At 37.1% G+C, this 24,743-nt stretch overlaps 1 protein-coding gene across 3 annotated transcripts; it reads right to left on the reverse strand.

Annotated features, from left to right (window-relative positions):
• Nucleotides 1–329: 329 nt before the first annotated feature.
• C3H1orf146 (chromosome 3 C1orf146 homolog) lies at nt 330–23,868 on the reverse strand. 3 transcript variants are annotated; one of them, XM_005204264.5, is made up of 7 exons: nt 23,718–23,867; nt 10,840–10,946; nt 3,567–3,660; nt 1,677–1,845; nt 1,187–1,265; nt 774–799; nt 330–527 (listed from the first exon to the last, which is right to left on the reverse strand). In XM_005204264.5, the coding sequence occupies exons 2-7, from the start codon at nt 10,906–10,908 to the stop codon at nt 506–508; spliced, it is 459 nt and encodes a 152-aa protein (XP_005204321.1). In that variant the 5' UTR covers nt 10,909–10,946; nt 23,718–23,867; the 3' UTR covers nt 330–505. The 3 variants fall into 3 exon arrangements, with proteins under 3 accessions (XP_005204321.1, XP_005204320.1, NP_001033113.1); XM_005204263.5 differs by lacking the exon at nt 774–799 and having other exon boundaries at nt 23,713–23,868; NM_001038024.1 differs by lacking the exon at nt 774–799 and having other exon boundaries at nt 23,718–23,813.
• Nucleotides 23,869–24,743: the final 875 nt, after the last annotated feature.

The following is a 24,743-nucleotide window of genomic DNA, read 5'->3' on the forward strand; positions in this document are numbered from 1 at the left end:
AGAAAAATTCTGAGTCTGTGTACTACTCCTAATTTCCCTTTTTTTCCCTGCCTCAGGAGTCTTAGAGGGCAGAGTCCTCTATCACCAGCTTTCCAGCAGTAGTTACAGTGTAAAAGTACCTGTGAAGATTAATTTTAGAAATAGTGGCTTGTATTATAAAAAGGTATATATGACTTTTTCTTTAACCCAAGGGGCTGCTTATTTGCAATTAAACATTTCTTCTTCCAACTTAATTTGTATCATTAAGAAGCTTCAATCTAAGTTTTATATACATGTACCAATATTTTTTGAACATTATTAAAGGAATTAACAGAACTCTGAAAGTAAAATCATTTTTAATTATATGTATTTTATTTTAATATCCTTCCCAAAGAACATTTATAGTTGATAATCTAATTTGGGTTAAATGTATCACTACTCAGTTTTATCTTTTGAAGTGTTTTCCACACAGGACTTTGCTCAATGATGTAAGCTTTAGTTGTTATCATTCTGTAGCAGATGCTATCTATGTATGATTTGGAGGTGATCTGGAAGAAGATACAAACATGCAACATTATTTAAGAAATAAGGTATTTTTTACAGGGTCACATCATAAAATACCTAACTTATTCAACAAGTATTAATCAGTACTATGTATGAGTTATTAGAGTAATAGAAAAATACCTGATATTTGTCTTTATGGAATTTCAAACATGCAAACCAGAAAAGTAGAATACTATTAAGAATTGCTTCAACAGGGATCTGTTCCAAGTAAAAGAGTAAGGAACACCTACCTCTGCCTATGGGAGTTGGGAGCAGACTTTATGGAGAACAAGCATGAAAAGAAAAGTGGAAACTAGTCAAGTTATAAAATAGCATGTTTGCACTCTGACAGTTCATGACTACCAATATTTATACTTGAGAATTTGAAAGAAGATTTAAGTAACCAGTAGGGCCAACACAATGTATATATGACCAAATGATCTTTTGACGTAAATGAGTGATTCTGATAGTTGCTACTGGAATTGAGAAGACTTGAGAGGCCAAGTTCAGGCTTGGGAAAGAGTTGCATGTGTTTGGAAATAGCAACTTCTCTAAGGGAAACAATATTTATCAGTTCCATTGAATAGGGAATGCACTTTGAAGTGAAGAATCTCAAAGTTTATCAGTGTGTATGTATGTATGTCATTTTCCTCAGGTGACTTACCTTAGCTATGGTGCACATAAGATTAATCGCATTTACTGTGTTGTGTACTGGAAGTATCCGTAAGTTACTACCCAGGAATCTGGGGGAGAAAAAAATCGTTTAAGTTAAATAGATCATATGACTTAAATTTGTTATCCTAAGTGGAAAGAAGAGACAAAAATCCTTTATTGTTTGTCATTTGTTTATTCATTCATGCCTGCCTTATTCTACAGAGGATTTAATATGGCTTTAAAACCAGAACTTAATTGACTAAAAAGTGTTCCACTTCTAATTTAGTCTTGCTGAAGAATTCCATAAATCAGCATGCATTCTGAAACTTGTCACCCTCATTCATAGAAGAGCTCTTTGGCCTGCGTTGTATTAAAAATGAAAGGTTAACATTATAAAGTTTATCTTTTGGCAAAACATAATTCACTTGCCTGAAACAATTCAGAACTGAAGTACATAAAATAACTTAAGGAAAACAGGTCTGTAGTGTTACTGTCCATACCTCTGCTGAATCCTGAACATCAGTTTCCATTCTTCAGGTCCATGCAGGGCAGCAAACAGAACCAAAAAACTATTTTGGTGAATGTTAATAAACTTCTCAATTTTGGCTAGAAATGTTTCTTCAGCAGACATAAAGCATTCTCTAGCATCCATCAATAAAAATGCAACTCCTAGGAGAGGTGAACGTAATATAAAATGTCACTTTGTCATATTAATAAAATTTTTTATAAATTTAGTAAAATCAACAAAAATAACTATAAGTTAAACATATATGTAAGTGTCCAGGCCTTAAACCCATAACAGATGGAAATCACTATAACAAAAGTCTTACACAGCAAAATAATTAGGTAGTTCTTTGAAGTGCTCTGTAGTAAAAGGATGACAATCTAAATATTTAAGGGGAGAACCCTTTCTGGGTCAGTAACCATTTTTTTTTTCCTTTAAGGCACTATCCACAATGAAAGTAAGGCCTAATTTTAGTTACATGTTAATTTTTCATGTTATAATTTTTAAAAGCTGGAAATCAACTAAAGAAAAGTAGTTTTAAGCAAACTTTTAGTTATTCCTTGGACAATCTTTTGTATCATAACATAAACCATTATATAAATTAACACACTCAGGAGCAGATATCTAGGGTCTCTGAAACAGTATCAAGTATAGAAGAATGCTCCAGAAGGCTTCCCTAGTAGTCCGCTGGTTAGGATTCAGTGCTTCCACTGCAGAGGGCACAGGTTCGATCCCTAGTCGGGGAACTAAGATCCTGCATGCCATGTGGCAGTCTTCCCCCAACCTCCCAAAAAAAGAATGGTCCAGAAGAGAAGCTTAATCTGATTAGCTCTTTAAAAGATGAGTGGAAGACACAATCTCAGGAAGTAAATAACTATGTGATTATACTAATTGAATGAACTTAACACTAAAAATTTATATAACCTTTCTGAATCTAAATTACCTCATCTGTAAGGCTGGAATAATAGTTCTTTGATAGGTTTGTTAAAAGGATTAAATAAGAGAATGTATATAAAGTGACCAAAGCATACAACAGAGTAGGTATTTACCAAAAATATTTTACTTCTCTCTAGAGGGCTCTCTATCCAACCAGGAAGGATGAATGTGAGGTTGGACCATTTTCAGCTTGGATGTCTATTTCTAGGAGCTTTTGAAAGTGCTTGTCTTCCAAAATCTCTGTTAGAGAACTGGTCTATTCATAACCATTCTAATAAAATCCTTTACCTCCACATCTTAACACTTCTGTCATTTTCTAAGCACAAGTAGAGCTGCCCCCTTCCCATGTCCCCAGTTTTCTCATATCCTAATCTAATTCCTTTGCCTATGACTCACAGTTGTAGTTTTATGATTTCAGGAACATGTGTCCCCATTTGGTTCTTTTAGTTAGTATTTGTTTATATTATGTTCAGTAAACTCTTGTACAAAATCATGAAAAACATTCTCCTATATTGTTTTTTTTCCCACCTAATTTTTTTAATTGAAGGATGATTGCTTTACATCCTGCATTGTTTTTATATATGGATTTTGATCAATATGATGCTAGCTTCTTCATTAATATGAGTAATATTTTAAATGTTGATTGTTAGGGAGGGTGGCTTTGTTGTACTTTCATGTTAGTTTCAAAGCAAGTAGTTTGTACCATCCTCTACTAGACTTCAGTGATTTAACTTTAGTTCAACAATTGTAATCTAAAAAGGAATGTATTTTGTAATTGGCCACATGTACTGCTTTTGCAGGAATAACAAAGTTTTATTACACATTCACCTTTCCCAAAAAATAACACCTTAAGCTTATTACTTCGTTACTGAACTACTGAATAATTAGAATTTACGTGCACGTATTTTTTAACAAACTTAAATCAAGGAAGTCAGCAAATATACTGTACCAGAAAGAGAAAATATAATTGATCCATTCTCCACTGAATCGGAATACCTAACCTTGTGGCTTCGATTTTCTAGGGCAGCTGCAACTTCATAACTCTTAAAAAAAAATTTTCAGAAATACAGACTTAAAACATCTTTTTAATAGTTAATTAAAGTTAATGAAAAAACATGAAGTTTAATAGCTTCTTTTATAACTGTACACTTAAAGATTTGATCATTGAGACACTAAATGTGCTGTCTCTATGGAGGAAAAAAACTTAAAAAAAACTAAAAATATTTAGTTCTCCTGAAATACACTATGGGTTTGGAAATGAGTTGTGTACTAGTTATGTTACCTAGGGAAGAAACTAAGGACAATATTAAAGAATTAAACTATAAGGGCAAACACAAACTTCTTTTTAAAAAGCAACTTGAAGATGGATTCTTCACATACCCATAATTATGTGGATAAATAGGAAATTAGAAATATTTGAGGCCTAGAAATTAGATGCTTAGTATTTAAACCAAAAGTCCTATTGTCTTCATACATATTTTCTAACTCACCTAAGTGCTTACAACATTTGAAAAGTTTACTAAAGGTAACTGTAAACAGATGAACTGGAGAATTGATTGTCTTTGTAGTTTTCTGTACGGCACTTCATGGTTGTGTCAGTCATCTAACACACCACATCTAAGAAACACGTCACCTTCTATTTATTCATTAATGCATGTCAGAATCCATCTTTAAGTTGTTTTTTAAAAAGAAGTTTGTGTTTGCTCTTATAGTTTAAATTCTTTCATATTGTCCTTAATTTTTTCCTTAAGTAACAGCCGTAGTAACACAACTCATTTCCAAACCCACAGTTTATTCCAGGAGAACTAAATATTTTTACTTTTTTTTTTAAGTTTTTTTCTCCATAGAGGGACCACATTTAGTGTCTCAATGATCAAATCTTTAAGTGGTACAGTTATAAAAGAAGCTATTAACAATTAGATATTGCCTAAAGCACTTCCCCAGTGGCTTAGCATTCATTATCTGCCTGCAATGCAGAAGACACAAGAGGAAGATCCCCTGGATGAGGGGCATGGCAACCCACTCCAGTACTCTTGCTGGGAAAATCCCATGGACAGAGGAGCCTGGCGGGATACAGTTCACTGGGTTGCAAAGAGTTGGACACCACTGAAGCGACTGAGCAAAGCATTAAAATATAAGTGGTTCATAGTATTTACTGACTGGTTAAAACTCAAGCTTGTTAGTCTCCAAGTAGATAGAAATCCCTTACATTTTATATTTTGCCTCATTATTATTATATATTTGCCTGTGTATATTTTAAGTACACAGGTTGGAATTAGGTACCAAATACTTGATTCCTTCCTAAAGATAGAGTATTTTATGCTACTCAGATTCTGACCTAGAGTTCAATTAAGACTCTTCCCATGAGTTTTCTGCTGTTTTCAAATTATATATTGCTTCCAGTGATGGCAGATTAAGTAATTTAGGCCAACTCTCCTGCTGAAAGCATCTAGAAAAGCTGGAAATTTTTTAAAAATCTGCTTGAATGCATCAGAGAGCTAGCAGGATAGTGAAAAATTACAAGACCAAGACCTATACAGAAATTCAAAGATAAGAGATAGGCATTTAGGCCATTTTCTCCCCTGAGGGCATCTGTCAATTCAGGAAGAGACAGATGAGAGGCTGAAGAGAGCATTTGACAAAAGTGGAACAGCTCTCACAGGGGCTGCAGCCTAGCTTCAAACCATTTCAATCCCTAAAATTGGATTAAAGTGATACTGTATTACTAGTGTTCCCAAGCACCTTGCAGAAGTACTCCCTAGAGCAACTCTTCTCAATTAGGTCTCCTCACTGCAGCTACAGAACAAAGAAAATTATCTGAATATTTTCTCAATTCAAACATAACAAGTATCACTGAAATGAACAGGACATAAGCTCCTTTATTATATACAATAGAAGCTGGGTGGCCACATCAGCAAATAAAAATACAGAACATCCAGTTGCAAATAAAAATATAAAACATCCAGTTAAATTTCAATTTCAGATAAACATGATATTTTAGTATTAATATAAGTATGTCCCATGCAATATTTGGGCTGAACTTAAACTAAATTCATTATTTACCTGAAACTTTTAAGTTTAACTGAGTGTCCTATATTTTATCTGGAAACCCTGCTTAGAGAATTAAAGGTTTAATTTTCTCTCAGAATTAAGGTTTCTCTAGAGGAATATAACACTATTCTAGGCCTCAAATAATTTCTACAAACACTTTTTTTTCAAATACAAATTCCAACAATCAAAAATAATCAAACATATAAAGAGACAAAATTACATGAAAAGAGAACTATGAGAAACAACAAGTAATAGAAACAGTAACAGGACATACAGTAAAGTTACATGTGTACCTTAAAATAGCTATTTACTATATTCAAGGAGATAAAATGCAAGATTGAGAATTTTGGTAAAAAATTAGAAATTATATAAAAGGATGTAACAGATCAAACCAGTCAATCCTAAAGGAAATCAACCCTGAATATTCACTGGAAGGACTGATGGAGAAACAAGCTCTAATACTTTAGCCACCTGATGCAAAGAGATGACTCACTAGAAAAGTCCTTGATGCTGGGAAAGACTGGGCTTCCCTTGTGGCTCAGCTGGTAAAGAATCTGCCCTCAATGCGGAAGACCTGGGTTCGATCCATGGGTTGGGAAGATCCCCTGGAGAAGGGAACTACTGCCCACTCCAGTATTCTGGCCTGGAGAATTCCCTGGCCTATACAGTCCATGGGGTCTCGAGGAGTTGGACATGACTGAGTGACTTTCACTTTCACTGGGAAAGATTGAAGGCAAAAGAAGAAGGGGGTGGCACAGGATGAGATGGTTAGACAGCATCACCGATCAGTGGGCATGAATCTGAGCAAACTACAGGAGATAGTGAAGGACAGGGAGCCTGGCGTGCTGCAGTTGATGGGGCTGCAAAGAGTTGGACATGACTGAGCAACTGAACAACTACAACAGACAAAACTTACTATAAATCTGAGATAAATCAGATCAACAGTTGCTTGAGGCAGGGAACTGGATAAAGGATTGATTATAAAAGGGCATGAAGTAATTTTCTGGAGTGATGAAAACGTTCTATATATTCTGGGGTGATGGTTACACAGGTATACACATTTGTCTAAACGCATTAAGCTTACACTTTAAATGTGTGTATTTTATTGTATGTAAGTCCCACCTCAGTTAAATTGATTTTTAAAACATCTTTCAAGATCAAGGGGGAAACAAAAATATAGTAGATTCTTGTACAACACGGATTTGAACTGTGTGGGTCCATTTATATGTAGATTTTTTCAATAAATACATATATTACACAATCTGAGGTTCACTGAATCCTCACACACAGAGCTGCTGATAACAATGGGTCAAATGTAAAGTTAAAGGTGAGTTTTCAACTGTGCAGTAATCAGTGCCTATAACCCCCACGTTGTTCAAGGGTCAACTGTATTTTGAGAGGAAGACTGAGATGGTCCTCATTGAGGTAATTTCTAAATTATATTATTCAGAATAAAAGGAAAATGATCCAAAACAGAAGGTTTGAGCCAAAAGAAGAAGAGCAAAGATAGTAACAAAGACATGAGTAAATCTAAATAATTACTAACTTTAGAAAATAATGTTTTGTGGAGTTAAAAAATTGAGAGAATTTAAACTATATGATAACAACAAATACAATACAGAAAAGGGTGACTGGAATTAGTATTCTAAGATTTATTTGTCATGTAAGAGGAAGATAAGTAGCAAACAGCTTTTTCCAGCACCCCAAGAGATGAGTCTATACGTGGACATCACCAGATGATCAACACCACAATCAAACTGATTATGTTTTTTGTAGCCAAAGATGGAGAAGCTCTATATAGTCAGCAAAAAACAAGACCTGGAGCTGACTGTGGCTCAGATCTTAAACTCCTTATTGCAAAATTCAGGCTTAAATTGAAGAAAGTAGGGAAAAGCACAATGCCATTCATGTATGACCTGAATCAAATCCCTATGATTATACAGTGGAGGTGATCAATAGGTTTAAAGATTTAGATCTGGTAGATAGAGTGCCTGAAGAACTATGGACAGAGGTTCATAACATTGTACAGGAAGCAGTGACCAAAACCATTCCAAAGAAAAATAAATGCAAGAAGGCAAAGTGGTTGTCTGAGGAGGCTTTACAAATAGCTGGAGAAAGAAGTGAAAAGCAAGGGAGAAAGGGAAAAATAGACCCCAAAAAATGCGGTGTTCCAGAGAATAGCAAGGAGATATAAGAAGGCCTTCTTAAATGAACAATGCAAAGAGAGAGGAAAATAATAGATTGGGAAAGATTAAAGATCTCTTCAAGAAAACTGGATATCAAGGGAACATTTCATGTAAGGATGGGTACAATATAGGACAGAAATGGTAAGGACCTAACAGAAGCAGAAGAGATTAAGAAGAGGTGGCAAGAACATACAGAACTATACAAAAAAGGTTTTAATAACCCAGATAATCATGATGTTGTGGTGACTCACCTAAGGCCAGACATCCTGGAGCGTGAAGTCAGTGAAAGTGAAAGTCGCTCACTCGTGTCCGATTCTTTGTGACCCCATGGACTATAAAGTCCATGGAGTTCTCCAAGCCAGAATACTAGAATGGGTAGCCTTTCCCTTCTCCAGGGGATCTTCCCAACCCAGGTCTCCCACATTGCACACAGATTCTTTACCAGTTATGTGAAGTCAAATGGGCCTTAAAAAGCATTAGTACAAACAAAGCTAGTGGAACTGATGGAATTCCAGCTGAGCTATTTAAAATCCTAAATGATGCTGCTGTTAAAGTGCTGCACTCAATATGTCAGTAAATTTAGAAAACTCATCAGTGGCCACAGGACTGGAAGTGGTCAGTTTTCATTCCAATCCCAAAGAAGGGTAATGCCAAAGAATGTTCAAAATACTGTACAAGTGTGCTCATTTCACATGCTAGCAAGGTTATGCTCAAAATCTTTCAAGCTAGGCTTCAGCAGTAGGTGAGCCAAGAACTTTCAGATGGATTTCAAGATGGATTTCAAAGAGGCAGAGGAACCAGAGATCAAACTGTCAATGTTCGTTGGATCATGGCAAAAGCAAGGGAGTTCCAGAAAAACATCTACTGCTGCTTCACTGACTATGCTGAAAACTGTGTGGATCACAACAAACTGGAAAATTACTAGAGATGGGAGTACCAGACCACCTTATCTGTCTCTTGAGAAACCTGTATGCGGGTCAAGAAGCAACAGTTAAAACCAGACATGGAACAATGGACTGGTTCCTAATTGGGAAAGGAGTATGACAAGGCTGTATAATGTCATCCTATTTAACCTACATGCACAGTACATCATGCAAAATGCCAGGCTGGGTGAAGCCCAAGATGGAATCAAGATTGCCAGGAGAAATATCAACAACCTCAGATATGGAGATGATACCACTCTGATGGCAGGAAGTGAAGAGGAACTAAGGAGCCTCTTGATGAGGATAAAAGAGGAGACTGAAAAAGCTGGCCTGAAACTCAACATTAAAAAAACAAGATCATGGCATCCAGTCCCATCACTTCATGGCAAACAGAAGGGAAAAAAGTGGAAGCAGAGACAGATTTTATTTTCTTAGGCTCCAAAATCACTGCAGTGACTATAGCCATGAAATTAAAAGACACTTGCTTCTTGGAGGAAAGCTTTGACAAACCTAGACAGCATATTAAAAAACAAAGACATCACTTTGCCAACATAGGTCCGTCTAGTCAAAGCTATGGTTTCTCCAGTAGTCATGTATGGATGTAGGTTGGACATAAAGAAGGATGAGCACTGACGTATTAATGCTTTTGAATTATGGTACTAGAGAAGGCTCTTGAGAGTCCCTTGAACTGCAAGGAAATCAAACTAGTTAATCCTAAAGGAAATCAACCCTGTATATTCATTGGAAGGACTGTTACTAAAGCTAAAGCTTCAATACTTTGGCTACCTGATGCAAACAGCCAACATATTGGAAAAGACTCTGATGCTGGGAAAGATTGAGGGCAGAAAGAGAAGGAGCAACAGAGGATAAGACGGTTAAATAGCATCACCCACTCTATGGACAAGAATTTGAGCAAACTTTGGGAGGTAGTAGAGAACAGAGGGGCCTGGGATGCTGCAGTCCATGCATGAAGTTGTAAAGAGTCAGACACAACTGAGTGATTGAACATCAAAAACAACAATAAAAATTTATTATTTACTTTGGACTTTGTTGGGCTAAGTATGTATGTATGTTAAATTTTCTAGGGTAACTATTAAAAAACAGAAATAGAGCATATAACTTCCAAAGCTAGTTAAAGAAAAAAAAAATGAGACAATATTAACAATCAATACAAAAAGAGGCAAAAAAAAAAAAAAAAACAGAAAAGGTGAGACGAATAGCATAAAATAAGATAGATAAAACAAATAAAAGCAGTTGTTTTTGGCAAATTAGAATTGGTTGCTATCTTCCTCTCTTACAATCACTCTGACAAAGCTAAAGAAACAAGAGAAATATGGGATAAAAATATGGATTCCAGAAATCTAACAAAAAGAAGCATGAAAAATTCCAGTGAAACTTAAGGCTGTCTTAAAACGGGTAGGGAGCTAGATGGCTGAAGCCAACAAAGCAGAGGGCAGCTTGAGGCAACAATGAAAGAACAGGGTAGATTTTAAAAAATCATACTCAAAGTCTTATTCTAACCTCTCTCTCTTCTTTACCATGAAGAATCATCTCTTGCCCCCTCATTCTAGACATTAGGTGGTATCCATAAGATAAACATCTGGGAAAGGGTTAGATAATCCTGCTAGTTGCAGAGTTAAAACACTGATCAATTGCCCTCAGGCATTCAACTTCCCATTCCTTCCTCCTTCAAGCGTAGGGAGTCTCCTCTCAATGCTACTAAGTCTAGACAGGTCAGTTCCTGTTGTTTACTTCTCCAAAAAACCTTAAGTAATATATGTTCATATGAATTGTTGTTTTTGGAATCATTTAACATCTCTTAGAATAGGCTTAGTGAGAAAAAAAAAAAGAAAGAAAAACTTAAGAAAATGTCCAACTTTGAGATATTTAGAGAAGTAGGAAAATGGATGCAGTGATCTTCCTAATTTATATTTAAAATACATTTTAGATTATATACTTGCTGATTCACACAACTTTGGATAATCAAGCTAAAGGTATTTTAAAATACTGTTCTATTGCTTAATTTTAAATTCAAGATCAATGGCCCAAATGCCTCTTTTACCTTAAGAGATGAGCTAATAATAATGGTGGTTGTCCATTTTATTTTTTCTTTTCCATCACTTTCAGCCATCTCTTTGGATCAAATCAGCTTCTGGTAGTGCCAACAATCTGAGAAAAATAACAGCAAAAATAACACATAGAAATGTTTGCTTGATGAATGAGTAAATTTCAGAAAGAAATAAAATTAGGGTAATGGAGACATTCTAAAGAATACTTGACAGTCAAAATTTGACACTAAAAGAGTATCTGTCTTGTTATACATTGTTTTTGTTAAAGTCACTTCAGTTGTGTCGGACTCTTTGAGACCCTATACCTCAGTAAGTAAAGAATCTGCCTGCAATGCAGGAGACTGGAGTTCAATCCCTGGGTCGGAAAGATCCCCTGGAGAAGGAAACGGCTACACACTCCAGTATTCTTGCCTGGAAAATCCCATGGACAGAGGAGCCTGGTGGGCTGCAGTCCATGGGGTTGCAAAGAGTCAGGCACAACTGAGTGACTAACACTTCACTTCATGGACTACACCCCCATCAGACTCCTCTGTCCATGGGATTCTCCAGGCAAGAATAGTGGAGTAGATTGCCATGCCCTCCAGGGATCTTTCAGACCCAGGGATTGAACCTGCGTCTCTTACATCTCTTGCATTAGCAAGCAGATTCTTCACCTCCCGCGCTACCTGGGAAGCTCATTATACTTTACATGTTAAGCTCACTCAGTATTATGCTCCCCATTAACAATTATTACAAGCAATGGTTCCCATTTCAGAGCATTAGAGAAAAAAGATGTGAAAGATCTGAAATTTTATCCTACTTGCAAACTCAAAAGTTAACCTGCAAGAATTTCATGGGTATAGGGTAAGACAAAAGACTCTTGGATTAGAGACAAAGGACAGTTTTCTACTCACAGCAACAGGAGTATCACCATTTTCTTCTAGCAGTTCCCCAAGGGCAGTTCCCATGGGGTGATGAGACAAAAGCCATCTGTACACACAGGGGTTACACTACAGGAAAGGAAGTTAGAGCTCAGAAAGCCCCAACCTTTTCTAAAGAGACTGCAAGCATACCTGCCCTCTGCTCTAGAGGCAAATAACATAACTATCTCTAATTTACAATTATTTACTATACAAACATCCTTTGAAAGTTCAGGGGTGGGACATTTCTAAAAAGTACACTGGTGATGCTTGTTGATGCTGGCCTGGGGACCACATTTTAAGAATTCCTACACTAAGGGAAGAAAAAGCATTCTAGGCAGCAATAACACAACAACAAAGCATAGTATACTAGCAACCCGATAATAAAAGAAAATGATGTAATAACAGAATTCTGTTATTCTGTTCAGTGCACTAAAGTTGAAGATATACATGTCTGGGGTAGTTGGGTGGCAATAAAAGTGAAAATTACTGCAGAGCTAGTAGCATCAAACTGAATTTAATTATGGTCTGAATTTGGCACTTTTCTGATATTGAGACTAAACACCCTTAAGCTATATTTCCATTTCTGTGACAAGTTTTGCCCATTTTTCTATTAGATTTCCTTTTCTCCTTCATTTGTAGGATTTCTTTACATATTCTGGATATCAGTCTTTATTAGCTATGTGTGTTTTCTCCCAGTTTGTACTTGTCTTTCCCTTCTTTATGGTAATATCTGATACACACAAGTTAAAATTTTCAATATTGTCAAATTTATCAATCTTTTAATTTATGATTAGTGCTTTTTTGTTTCTCTGTTCCAAAGTCAAATATTCTCCTTCATTGTATTCTAAATTCTTAGTTTGGCCTTTCAAATTTAAGTCTTTAATTATTCATCTGGATTTTTTGTATAGAGTCTTAAGTAGGGATCCAATTTCATTTTTCTGAAAATATGGCTATCTAGTTGTCCCAGAACTGTTTATTTAGTCTCCTTTCTCCCCCTGGTCATTAATAATACCACCTTAGTCATACAATGTTTCTATATTAACAGACCTGTTTCTGGGTTCTCTATTCTATTTAGTCGCTCAATTTGCTTATTCCTAAATCAATGTCATACTGTTTTTTTAATTATCATAGATTTTAAAAAAAGTCTTGATATCTTTATGGGAAGTCTCTCCATCTTAACTCTTTTTCAGTTGTGCTGTAGCTATCCTTTGGTCATTTTTCATCCCTATAAATTTTAGAGTCATCATGTCAATTATTTTAAAAAACCCTGTTGGTTAAAGATTGTTTGGGGAGTTTGTTGTAATGTTTTTGCTGTAAAAAGTGTTTCAAACTCTGCTGCAATGTTGCTGAAAAGCATGGTGTTTGTAACAGTTCAACAATCCATGGCTGCTCACTCCGGCTTACTTCTACTCTCCCTCTGAAGCAGGTTAGCACTGAAGGTGGTATGGAAAAGATTTCATATGTGTTCAATTGTTTGTTTCTTCTTCCTTCTCCCTTTGGCTCCCCCCTAACCCTCCTTAGCTCCCTCAACCTCTTTTGTTCAATGTATGTATCTTAAAGCTAATTTTTACTACTGGATATCTGACTGGAGCCATAGATATAGAATCTGTATTGTTCAAAACACAGCATGGAATTAACATTAAACTTAAATAAAACTGAATTTAAAATGCAAAAAAAAAAAAAGAAAGAAACCCAAAACAAAAAGCCCTACTAAAGGGACTTTTAAAAATTAGAAATGCATTTATCTATAAAACAGTTTTGGAAAAAAGCTTTTTTTGGCCATGCCACGTAGCATGCAAGATCTCAGTTCCCTGAAGAGGGATCAAACCCATGCCCCTTGCAGGGGAAGCGTGGAGTCTTAACCACTGGGCCACTGGAGAAGTCCCAAAACTAAAATTTTTATGAACTTGAGACTTTCCATCTGTGAATATATCTCCTCATATTTAGGACTTATAAACACTCAAGTGTTTTCATTTAACATTGTGTCATAAGCATTTTCCTTACATATTTTTAAAAATATGTAAAGGCTGGGTAACTTTCTTTTGTATAGATATGACACACTTTATTTGACAATTATATAGGGAAGGAAAAATAATTTCTACCCTGCCCTTCTGAGTTCTTGGCTTAGACCCTCCCTTATTATAAAAGACAGATAAGAGAAACACAAACAGAATTTTATTAACATGTATACCTCATGTATACATGGGAGATACCCAGAAAAATTGAGTAAATCCTTGAGATGGCTCAAGCTACCACCTTAAATACCATTTTAAGTTAATGACAAAAGAAAGACATCATGGAGGAGGCCAATTATGGAAGGGGCTTCCCTGGTGGCTCAGAGGGTAAAGTGTCTATCTGCAATGTGGGAGACCCTGGGTCGGGAAGATCCCCTTGAGAAAGAAATGGCAACCCACTCCAGTATTCTTGTCTGAAGAATCCCATGGACAGAGAAGCTTGGTAGGCTACAGTCAACAGGGTTGCAGAGTCGGACACGACAGAGTGACTTCCCTCCTTGGTGGCTCAGACAGTAAAGAATTTGCCTGCAGTGCAGGAGACCATGGTTTGATCTCTGGGTCAGGAAGATCCCTTGGAGAAGGGAATGGCAACCCATTCCAGTATTCCTGCCTGGAGAATTCCATGGACAGAGGAGCCTGGTGGGCTACAATCCATGGAGTCACCGAGTCAGACATGAATTATCAACTGAACAATTAGGAAAGGCACAGTACCAAAGGTAAGTTTTGTTATGCAGATTTAGGTTGGTGCCATTTCCACTGATAGGAGTTTCCTGTGATTTAGAATCATCCTGCTGCTACTTTCCCATAAACAGAGACGAAGACACCTACAAAAGATTTCCTTCATAAATGTAAATATCCTTCACAAAAGGGTAACTTCTACTCTGTTTTCAGAGCTTCTTCTGTGTCTGTTTTTTTTAAAAAAATAATCAGCTCAAAATAATCCTTACGCCAAAAAGGCATATTCTAGGGTGGCATTTCTCCTACCCTTCAATTATCACTGGGGTGATTTAAATTAGGCATTTAATCTGGTCGCAAATTTTTCCAATTACAACTGACCCTGCAATACATGGAATTACCTTTTAAAACCATAAATATTATATTCCTCCCCAATTAAAAATCCTTCAATAATTCACCATGGCTTACAGAACAAAGTCTAAACTGAAGGTATACAAATTCTTTCCTATTCAGCCTCATGTCCTGCCATTCTTCAACATATTACAAATACTCTAGCTATTCTGAAGAACTTGTCGTCCTGAACAAAACGTTTTTCACATCTCATCCCTTTACATATTTTTTAACTAAAACTCCCCTCCTCTCCTTGACAATTCCTATGTAATTTTAATAAACAGTTTGTGCTTTTCCTATTCTCTACAGGCAATTAGGACCTTCCTCTTTTGTAGAACTATAGTACTCCAAGCTTATCTTTATTATATCAATCATTAATATAGTTATATTTGTTTATATAGCTGTATTCTCAATGAAAAGACTTCTCACTGGAAGCTCCTCAAGCAGTGGGACCATGTTTTATTCATCTTTGTATTCCCAATGCCGAGCACAGTGCCCAGCACTTTTATCAAGTTCAAACAGTAAGTCCAGATATCAGAAGCAAAATAAAGGTCAAAGCAAAATAAAGGTCACAGCAAACTGGGAACAAGTAAGGGGGTTACTGGTTGACTGCCATGAAGAGGGAGGTTTTTGCCATGTGCCTTTCTTATGTGTTAAGAAATCTGAGGTACAGAGATGGATTAAATTAGTTTAGGAGAATAATATAAGACATACATTCAAACTTTTTGGTAGAAGACCCATGGTGTAGTAGAAAGACCACAAGTTAGACGAGGGATCTAGTCTTGTTATCTATTACTGTGATCATTCAATGTCTTTGAGCATATTTTCATGGGAATATAATGACAAACAACAAGAAGAATAACACTAGGATTTCTATTATCTCAGAATAGTTAAGAAAATCAAGTTTACATAGGAAAACATAAATATGACATATTATATTATTACCATCATTATATGCTCTGTCAACTCCTTTAACCAAGCCAAAACAAAATAATAAATCACTTTTACAAAACTTTCAGTACTTTTTTCCAAATGCTCCAACACAAATACTCCCTCAGTTACATTTTTCTCCCCTAGAGATCTCTTCTTACTCATGTAGACTCTAGCCTTCCCTCTTCAACATAAATTGGAGATATGGGTCTGATTCATTAGCTGTCATCCTGGGAATTCCTTTCTCCTCTCTCCTATGTTAGAGCTATGTTTCCCTTGATTTATTTTTTCATTTTGCAGAAGCATTCTTTAGTTGTTTTTTGAAAAAAAGAATGCGTGACACATACACTTATCAATAGATATAGAGATACGAAATCCTTACCCTATCCCTAATTTATCCCTATCCCTATATTTAATCCTTATATTGAAAAAGACTTCCCTGGTGGCTCAGACAGTAAAGCGTCTGCCTACAATGCGGGAGACCCAGGTTCAGTCCCTGGGTTGGGGAAGACCTCCTGGAGAAGGAAATGGCAACCCACTCCAGTATTCTTGCCTGGAAAATGCCATGGACAGAGGAGCCTGGTAGGCTACAGTCCATGGGGTCGCAAAGAGTTGGACACGACTGAGCGATTTCACTTTCACTTTCACTTATATTTAATTGGCAGGGCTTCCCAGGTGACTCAGTGGTAAAGAATCCACCCACCAAGCAGGAGACTTGGGTTTGATCCCTGGATCAGGAAGATCCCCTGAAGAAGTAAATGGTAATGGACTCCAGTATTCTTGCCTAGGAAATCTCATGGATAGAGGAACCTAGCAAACTACAGTCCATGGGGTCACAAGAGAGTCAGACGTGACCTAAGTGACTAAACAACAACAACAATATCAAGTGTTGATAAGGATGTGGAGAAACTGGAACTCTTTCATACACTGCTATTCATAAGATATGTGGTACAATCGGTGTGGAAAATATCTTGGCAATTTAGTTAATCATATACCTACCATATAATCTAGTCATTTCACTCCTAGGTATTTTTACAAAGGCAAAAGAAAGCCTGGATCTATACAATGAGGTAAACACGAAGGCTTTATTCATAATACCCCCAACTAGAAACAACTCAAATATCCCTCAGCAGAAGAATGGATATTGTGATATATCTATACTCTAGTATTACTCAGCAATGTAAAGGAACGAACTACCGATTCACACAACAACCTGGATCTAAAAAATTATTATGCTGAGTAAAAGAAGCCAAAAAAAAAAAAAAAAAAGGATTACTATATGATTCCCTTTGTATAAAGCTCTGGAAAATGCAAACTAATTCACAATGACAGAAAACAGAATGGTGATGATGGAGGAATAATGACAGAAGGAAGAATTAGAAAGGGTAGGAGGAAACTTTGGGGAATGATGGCTACATTCATTATATTGATTGGTGGTGATGATTTCAAAGGTGTATAAATGTATCAAAAATCATATACACTACAATTAATTACACATTAATTATACCACAATATAGCTACATATAATAATGAGTGTATCATTTTTCAATTAGCAAATTCTGTGTGTTAAAAAAACAAGCACAGGTGTTCAACACGGGAGCCATTCAAAATGTTTCCAGTGGTGGGACTCTGAAATCTACAGTAATTCTATCTACTTCATTACCAGTTGCTTACTCTTGCTGCTATGAAAACCAACATTAATGCCAGACAGCTGAAATCAAGCAAAGAAAGCAAAGCTAATCTTTCGTTATGAAAAGTGAAAAATAACCTTTTTGAAGCACCTCAACAGTTATTGAAAAAGGTCCCCAAAGCTACCACATGCCAATTATTTTCCAAAAGGAAAAACACATTGAACTTCTGGATAAAATAACCTGTACTGCTTATATGACTAGGAAACAATCTTTGCTTCTACAGGATCTTTTTTCAAGTGGTAAGATCTTTTACAATAGTATGAAATTGAAGATATCTAATTATCAAAACTGGAGAAGGCAATGGCACCCCACTCCAATACTCTTGACTGGAAAATCTCATGGACAGAGGAGCCTAGTAGGCTGCAGTCCATGGGGTCACTAAGAGTCAGACATGACTGAGCGACTTCACTTTCACTTTTCACTTTCATGCATTGGAGAAGGAAATGGCAACCCACTCCAATGTTCTTGCCTGGAGAATCCCAGGGATGGTGGAGCCTGGTGGGCTGCCGTCTATGGGGTCCCACAGAGTTGGACACAACTGAAGCGACTTAGCAGCAGCAGCAATTATCAAAACAGGAATCTCCTAAATTTCTGTTAGAAGCAGCTTTTTTTCATATTCTTAAAACATGGAAATTACCATGATGAGGATATATCAGTAATAAATTCTATGTATTTAGGAGAAAATAGGACTAAGGTGAGTTCTTAAAGGAGGAAAGAAGGCCCCAAATAGGCATACCTTTTTGGATTAGAAATTGAGACAAACTCAGAGAGCACAACTGATCTGGCATGGAGATCTACCCAATATGGCTTTGGGAGCTACAGATGCTGGGAATTCTCAAACATAAAATCAAAACACAAAGTAAATGGGATCAAGAGCATCTAGATTTTTTAAAGGTTTTAGGCTTATTTTTATAAAGACTATGCAGTTTTAGGCTTACTTTTATAAAGACTATGATAGGGCTTCCCTAGTGACTCAGAGGTAAAGAATCCACCTGCCAACGTAGAAGACACAGATTTGATCACTGATCCAGGAAGATCCTACATGCTGTGGAGCACCTAAGGCCATGCATCACAACTATTGAGCCTGTGCTCTGGAGTCTGGGAGCTGCACCTACTGATGCCCACGTACCCTAGAACCTAGGCGACAAGAGAAGTTACCACAATGAAAAGCCCATGCATCGCAACACAATGCAACGAAGAGTAGTTACCATTTGCTGAAACTAGAGAAAAGCCCAGGCAGCAACGAAGACTCTAGAGAAAAGCCCAGGCAGCAATGAAGACTCAGCACAACCAAAAATGAGTAATTATTTTTTAAAAATTACTTAAAAAGACTGTCTTAGTCATTGTCAGGGCAATATAACATAATGGTCAAGAGCACAAGTTCTGGGGTTGGAGTGAAGGTAAAGTGTTAGTCACCAGGTCGTGCCCAACTCTTTGTGACCCCATGGAGTGTAGCCCACCAGGCTCCTCTGTCCATGGAATTCTCCAGGCAAGAATACTGGAGTGGGTTGCCGTTTCCTTCTCCAGAGGATTTTCCCGACCCAGAGATTGAACCTGGGTCTCCTGCATTGCAGGCAGACTGAGCCACCAGGGAAGACCCTAGGTTCCAATCTTGGTTCTGTCACTTACCAGTTGACATGCACTTGGGCAAGTTACTTAACTTCTCTAAACCTCAGCTGTCTCCAATTTAAAATGCAGAGAATACACCCTCTTTTACAACATTCCTGTGAGGATTAAATCAGATCATAAAGTAGCAAGATAGTGTACTGGTTAAAAGTGTGGGCTCTGGAGCCAGGCTGCCTGATTTAAATCCTTGGCTCTGCTACCTACCACTGGTAAATGATCTGACCTTGGGAAAATCACTTAACTTCTTCATGCCGCAGTTTGCTCATCCTTAAAATGAGGATAATATTTCCTGCCCCACAGGGCTATTAAGAAGATCAATGTGTTATACATAAATCATGTAAAACAGTAGAGCACATAATAAGTAGTAATTATTATTGAAATGTATACTGCATTAATTAAATAGTAAGCTTCAATAAATGCTAAATACTGGTAAACAAAAAGCACAATGTACATTAGACTGTTATTTCTAAACATGTAATTTTTATTTTTTTAAACAGAAAGTTTGGGTGCTCAAAAGAAAGCTGGCCCATGTCTTATAAGTAACAGAATTTCATGTCTGTTATTTCCACTCCTTAGAAGGTTCAAATCTTTTGGTTATGCTGTAGTTTAGATTATGTCTCAGCATTTCCATGAAGCCTTTTCTAATGATATTTCAATTTTTGTTCTTCCTCCATACTAGTCCACAGTAGATAGTTTATAAACATTTTGTTACTTGATTTAATTGGCATCCACAAACCAGGCTTTTCCTTCTAGCACAGGCAGTTTGGAGAAAAAAGAGAGGAAGCTGAAGTGATTCAAACTTGATAATAAAATTAAAGGCTTCTCAGAATAGAGACATAACCATCACAAAACAAAAGATCAATTAGATATGGAATGTGTATATACACATATTTAAATATATATATTTTATAACGTGAGGAATGCTCAAAAGAGAACACAAGAAACTGAGCGCTGAACTTCAGTTTTGGTTTTTCAACAACAAATGTGAAAAGGAAAAGACTATATAATTTTACATGTTAGGAAATTCAGGCTGAGAGGATGGTGTCAAAGGGCATATGTACCTACAGAATGAATATGAATGGGTTTACTTTTGGTAGACTGGACATGTTAACAGTTATTAAGTCTTCCAATCCACGGACGCAAGATATTATTCCATTGAGAAAGTCAGTTCCTAGGCAGGTTGATAGGGAGTCTAGGGGTCCCCAAGGAGAGAGGGGTCTGGAATTCTCAAGGAGGAAGAAAAGACAAACTTTTTTCTTTCTCCACATTCCTTAGGATTATATAATAATGTATCCTGCCTAAGGACAGTCTTTGGATTCAACCTTCTGTTATCTTAAAATGTTAATTATGGGAGAAGACCTGGTCTTTACAAGGATGTATCTTGCCTGAGGACAGTGTTATCTTAAAATGTAAATTATGGGAGTAGGTCTGATGAGGTCTTTACAACCTCCAGATATTCTTTGGATTATATAACTTCATTGTTAACACTAGCAAGGGGGTACTCTTTCTGCCCCCTTCTGACGCCTATGTCAGAAGCTTTCTCTATCTCCTTTATACTTTAATAAAACTTTATTACACAAAAGCTCTGAGTGATCAAGCCTCATCTCTGGCCCCGGATTGAATCCTTCTCCTCCGGGGGCCAAGAATCCCAGTGTATTCGCGTGATTCAACAACAACCTTTCACATTTACTTGTTTCTTCCATTTCTTTCATTGATGTTCTGTAGTTTTCAGTATACAAGTCTTTCACCTCCTTAGTAAAGTGTATTCCTAAGTATTTTACCCTTTTTGTGCTTTTATAAATGGGATTATTTTCCTAATTTCCTTTTCATGTAGTTTGTTGTTTGTATACAGAAATGCAACTGATTTTTGTATGTGGATTTTGTACTCTGCAAATTTACTGAATTGATATATTAGTTCTAACAGTTTTTTCTTGCCTAACTGATCTGGCCAGGACTTCTAGTACTTTATGCAGAATGGAAATGGTAAAGGTGGGCATATCTGCCTTGTTCCTGGTCTTAACAGGAAAAATGTTCACTTTTTCACCTTTGAGCATGTTACTAGCTTGTGAGCTCATCACTTACGGCTTTTATTATACTCAGGTAATTTTCTTCTATGGATGAATGAGCTCTAGAGATCTGCTGTACAACACTGTGTATGTGCTCAATAGGTCAGTCGTGTCCAACTCTTTGCGACCCCATGGACCGTAGCCTGCCAGGCTTTTCTGTCCATGGAATTTTCCAGGCAAGAATACTGGAGTGGGTTGCCATTTCCTACTCCAGAGGATCTTCCCAACCCAAGAACTGAACCAACATCCCTGATGTCTCCTGCTTTGGCAAGTGGATTCTTTACTATTGTGCCACCTAGGAGTATACAACACTATAATATATACTTACAGTTTTATTAAGAGGGCAGATCTATATTAAGTATTCTTTCCACAATAAATGAAAAAAAAAAGTGAATGAGTCCAAATCTAGATCTAGCTCTTTTCCTTTTTCAATTAGTACCATGTTTATTATCTCATGCCTGAGCTACTCTAATTACCTCCTAACCCTCCTTTCAAATCTATTCTACAAACTCTTCTCAAATAATTTTCCTAAAACTTGAATTATAGCTAGATCACTCTTCTGTCCAGAAAACTTCAATGGTTTCCTAAAGCTTAAGAAATTAAATTCAAATTTGTTAGCCTAGCATTCAAACTCCTCTTCCCGAAGTCTGGCCCCATGTTTCCTTTCCAGAAATACTTCCCACTAACAGGGGCAGCTTCACTGACATGTAATCTGTGTAGTCTCATAGGGCCCCACACTTAAAAGGATTCTATACTTGGTTTATCACTATTATTCTCCTATTGCTTTCTTGAGAATGTGAATTTTTAACCAAAAGGTTCTATGTTTTCATTTCACACTGGGCCTGTAAATTATATAGTCAATCCTGCCCTCTATAACAAAGAAACCCTATACTTTCTCACCTCACGACTATACCATACTATTTTCTTCTATCTGAAACAACTACCTTGATCTCTGCCTGTCAAAATTCTACCTACTTTTTAAAAGCTCACTCATAACACACTCAAAAAGTTAAATTACATGCATATTAAGATGACAAGGAGGTATCATGTTGTACCCATGAAAGCCTTCTTAATTAGGGTTCTGGGATATGAAACTCTAATGCCATTAGACTAAGGTGAGGAAACTTTTTTGTATAAGGCTGGAGAGTAAATATTTCAGGCTTTGTGAGCCATATAATTTCAGTTGCAATGACTCATGAAAGAAGCTACAGATAGTAAGGAAACAAACGAATGTGACTGTATTTCTTAAACTTTATGTACACTAAGATATGAATTTCATATAATGTCCATGTATCACAAGTATTACTTTTCTTTGATTTATTTTTCTCAGTCACTTGAACCACAACTATCCATGGCTCCAAATGTGGAAGGCCAGATATGGCTCAAGGGTCACAGTTTGCCTAGCCCTCCCTAAGATATCCACGATATATCATGATTTTGCTTTTCTTCTATACATCTAGAATGGTACTAGTCATGAGAAAATAATCTCTTAAATCACGTTTTACAGGTTTAATTATCTCATAGAACTGTTGAGAACAGCTGCAGTAAGAGTGACAAAAATTAAAATAGAAAAAAGAACTTACAAGGATATGAAGCAATAAGGAGTCTTACACATAGGTAGGTAGAATGTAAATTGATACAGACATTTTGGAAAATAATTAGGGATTAATGGGGTAGATAATTTTTAAGGGGCCTTTAGTGTTCCTGCAGGTTTTTGCTGGATATGTATAGAATATTTTTCACGTGCAATAAGCAACACTGAGGAATGAGGCAAGCAGGCTTGTCACTATTAATTAAAAAGCGTTCTTCCACTCAGTGTTAACACAATCCACTCTGTTAACACAATCAACTGAATGTACCTTCACGAGGTCTACCTATGTTATTCTCAAATCCCTGTGGGATTTGGGGGCCAGAGGAACCAACAAGAATCTGAAACTTTGGTTACTGCTTTGCCACCAAGTTTCAAAAAATCCTTTGTTTCTGATCCAGGTGGCCTGTTTCCTCATCTGAAAATCAAAGGCGTCTTATGCCAGGTCCAAAGCCCAAATATTCTGGGCTTTTGTCGTTATGGTTTCGTCTTTCCCAAGTTTTCAAATTTAAATAAATTTAACATTGCATAATAACCTCTTTACTGTAACTTGCTTTACCGCTCAGTCTCCTCACTAGTCAAGTGACAGAGACTGGCCTACAAATCTTCACGGCCTCTTCGATTTCCTACTTTCTAGAAGAATCTTCCTCACCCCGTCCCCTCCCCTTCCCCAACCTCCCAGGACTGGGAAGTGTGAAGAAATTAGAAATTACACTGAAGGAGAATATAAATCATGGGGTGGAAGTCAGAGGTTTGGAAAAGAAAGCAGTTCCCGAATCCTACATGAACAAGCCGAGAAAACCCGTTTCCACATAGCTCCCAAAAGAAGAAAAGGCTACGGAGGATCCTTTCTCACCCGCCAAATCCCTGAGGTAAAGATCTGTTCGCTGATCTTTACCTCAAGGTTTTTCAAAACTGAGAAAAACCACACTGGCACAAGAACCAGGTTATCAGCAGCCTCATTCCCAAACTTGCAAACACACCTAACCTGCACGTTGTCAGTGACAGCTCCGCTGCTCCCAAGATTCAGGAATTTTCCAGGAGAAGCCCTTTTGGCGGCGCAGGAGGCCCAGGCGCGTTCTCTGCGCTCAGCGCCTCCTCAGGCTCTGCTTTCAGGGCTTCTGCGCAGCCGCAGACTAACAACCACGCCCCACGTGTCTCCCTGTTTGGAGCGCTTATACGAGAAACTGTGCAAGGGACTTTTCACGTTAAATTTAGCTCCCTGGAACTGATTTTTCACAATTTCTTAAATTTAGGCTCAATTCGTATAGTACTACTGTGAACATAAAATCAAAGTGACCTCCAGTTTATTCAAATTATGAAAAAATACGGTTTCATTAATGGCTGTAAATGTAACGTATAGAGGTCTGGGTATTTCCTCTTGGGACTCTGTTGTTTCAAACCTAAATGAAGCTCAGCAAATTATTAGGCACTGGTGCTCACAATTGTAAAAATTCAAAAATAAGGAAAAAGGAAAACTACCATTTGCCTAGAGCCTAATGGCTAGAGTATGAAATGATTTATGTGTCTTCCTTTATAAAAGATGGAGAGAAAGTGCTCCAGGAAAAAATCCTCTGCGGAACTCTTGTGATACGATTAATTATACCATAAGGTAGCCATTTTGTATAATAAATGTGGAGTTTTCTATAAATGATATTAAAATTAGATGCACTCTTTTGCCGCCTCTTTTGGACAGTTAAGACATGACAAGACATATGAGAGGAGTCAAGACCTGGCTGGAGCCACACCACCTGGGTTTGCAAACTCAAGGAATTGAGCCAGCAGCTGGTGTGGGCAGGAGGGTTTGGAGGACCTCTCCTTGGAAGGTCCTCACGTTTCAGAGCAGGCTAATAGCAGAGGAGTAGAGGAGACATTAGAGAAGGCAATGGCACCCCACTCCAGTACTCTTGCCTGGAAAATCCTATGGACGGAGGAGCCTGGTAGGCTGCAGTCCATGGGGTCGCTAAGAGTCCGACAAGACTGAGTGACTTCACTTTCACTTTTCACTTTCATG

Source organism: Bos taurus, chromosome 3, assembly GCF_002263795.3.
Source record: "Bos taurus isolate L1 Dominette 01449 registration number 42190680 breed Hereford chromosome 3, ARS-UCD2.0, whole genome shotgun sequence".
Classification (NCBI taxonomy): domain Eukaryota; kingdom Metazoa; phylum Chordata; class Mammalia; order Artiodactyla; family Bovidae; genus Bos; species Bos taurus.

Bases quoted from the DNA above. Each gene is read 5' to 3' on its own strand.
- C3H1orf146 (XM_005204263.5), bottom strand. From the start codon at position 10,908: ATGGCTGAAAGTGATGGAAAAGAAAAAATAAAATGGACAACCACCATT. The intron at 1,266-1,676 runs GTATGGACAGTA...TTTCTCCCCCAG, and splicing joins ATGTTCAGGATTCAGCAGAG to ATTCCTGGGTAGTAACTTAC. The intron at 528-1,186 runs GTAAGTCACCTG...ATCTTCTTCCAG, and splicing joins TTATGTGCACCATAGCTAAG to ATCACCTCCAAATCATACAT.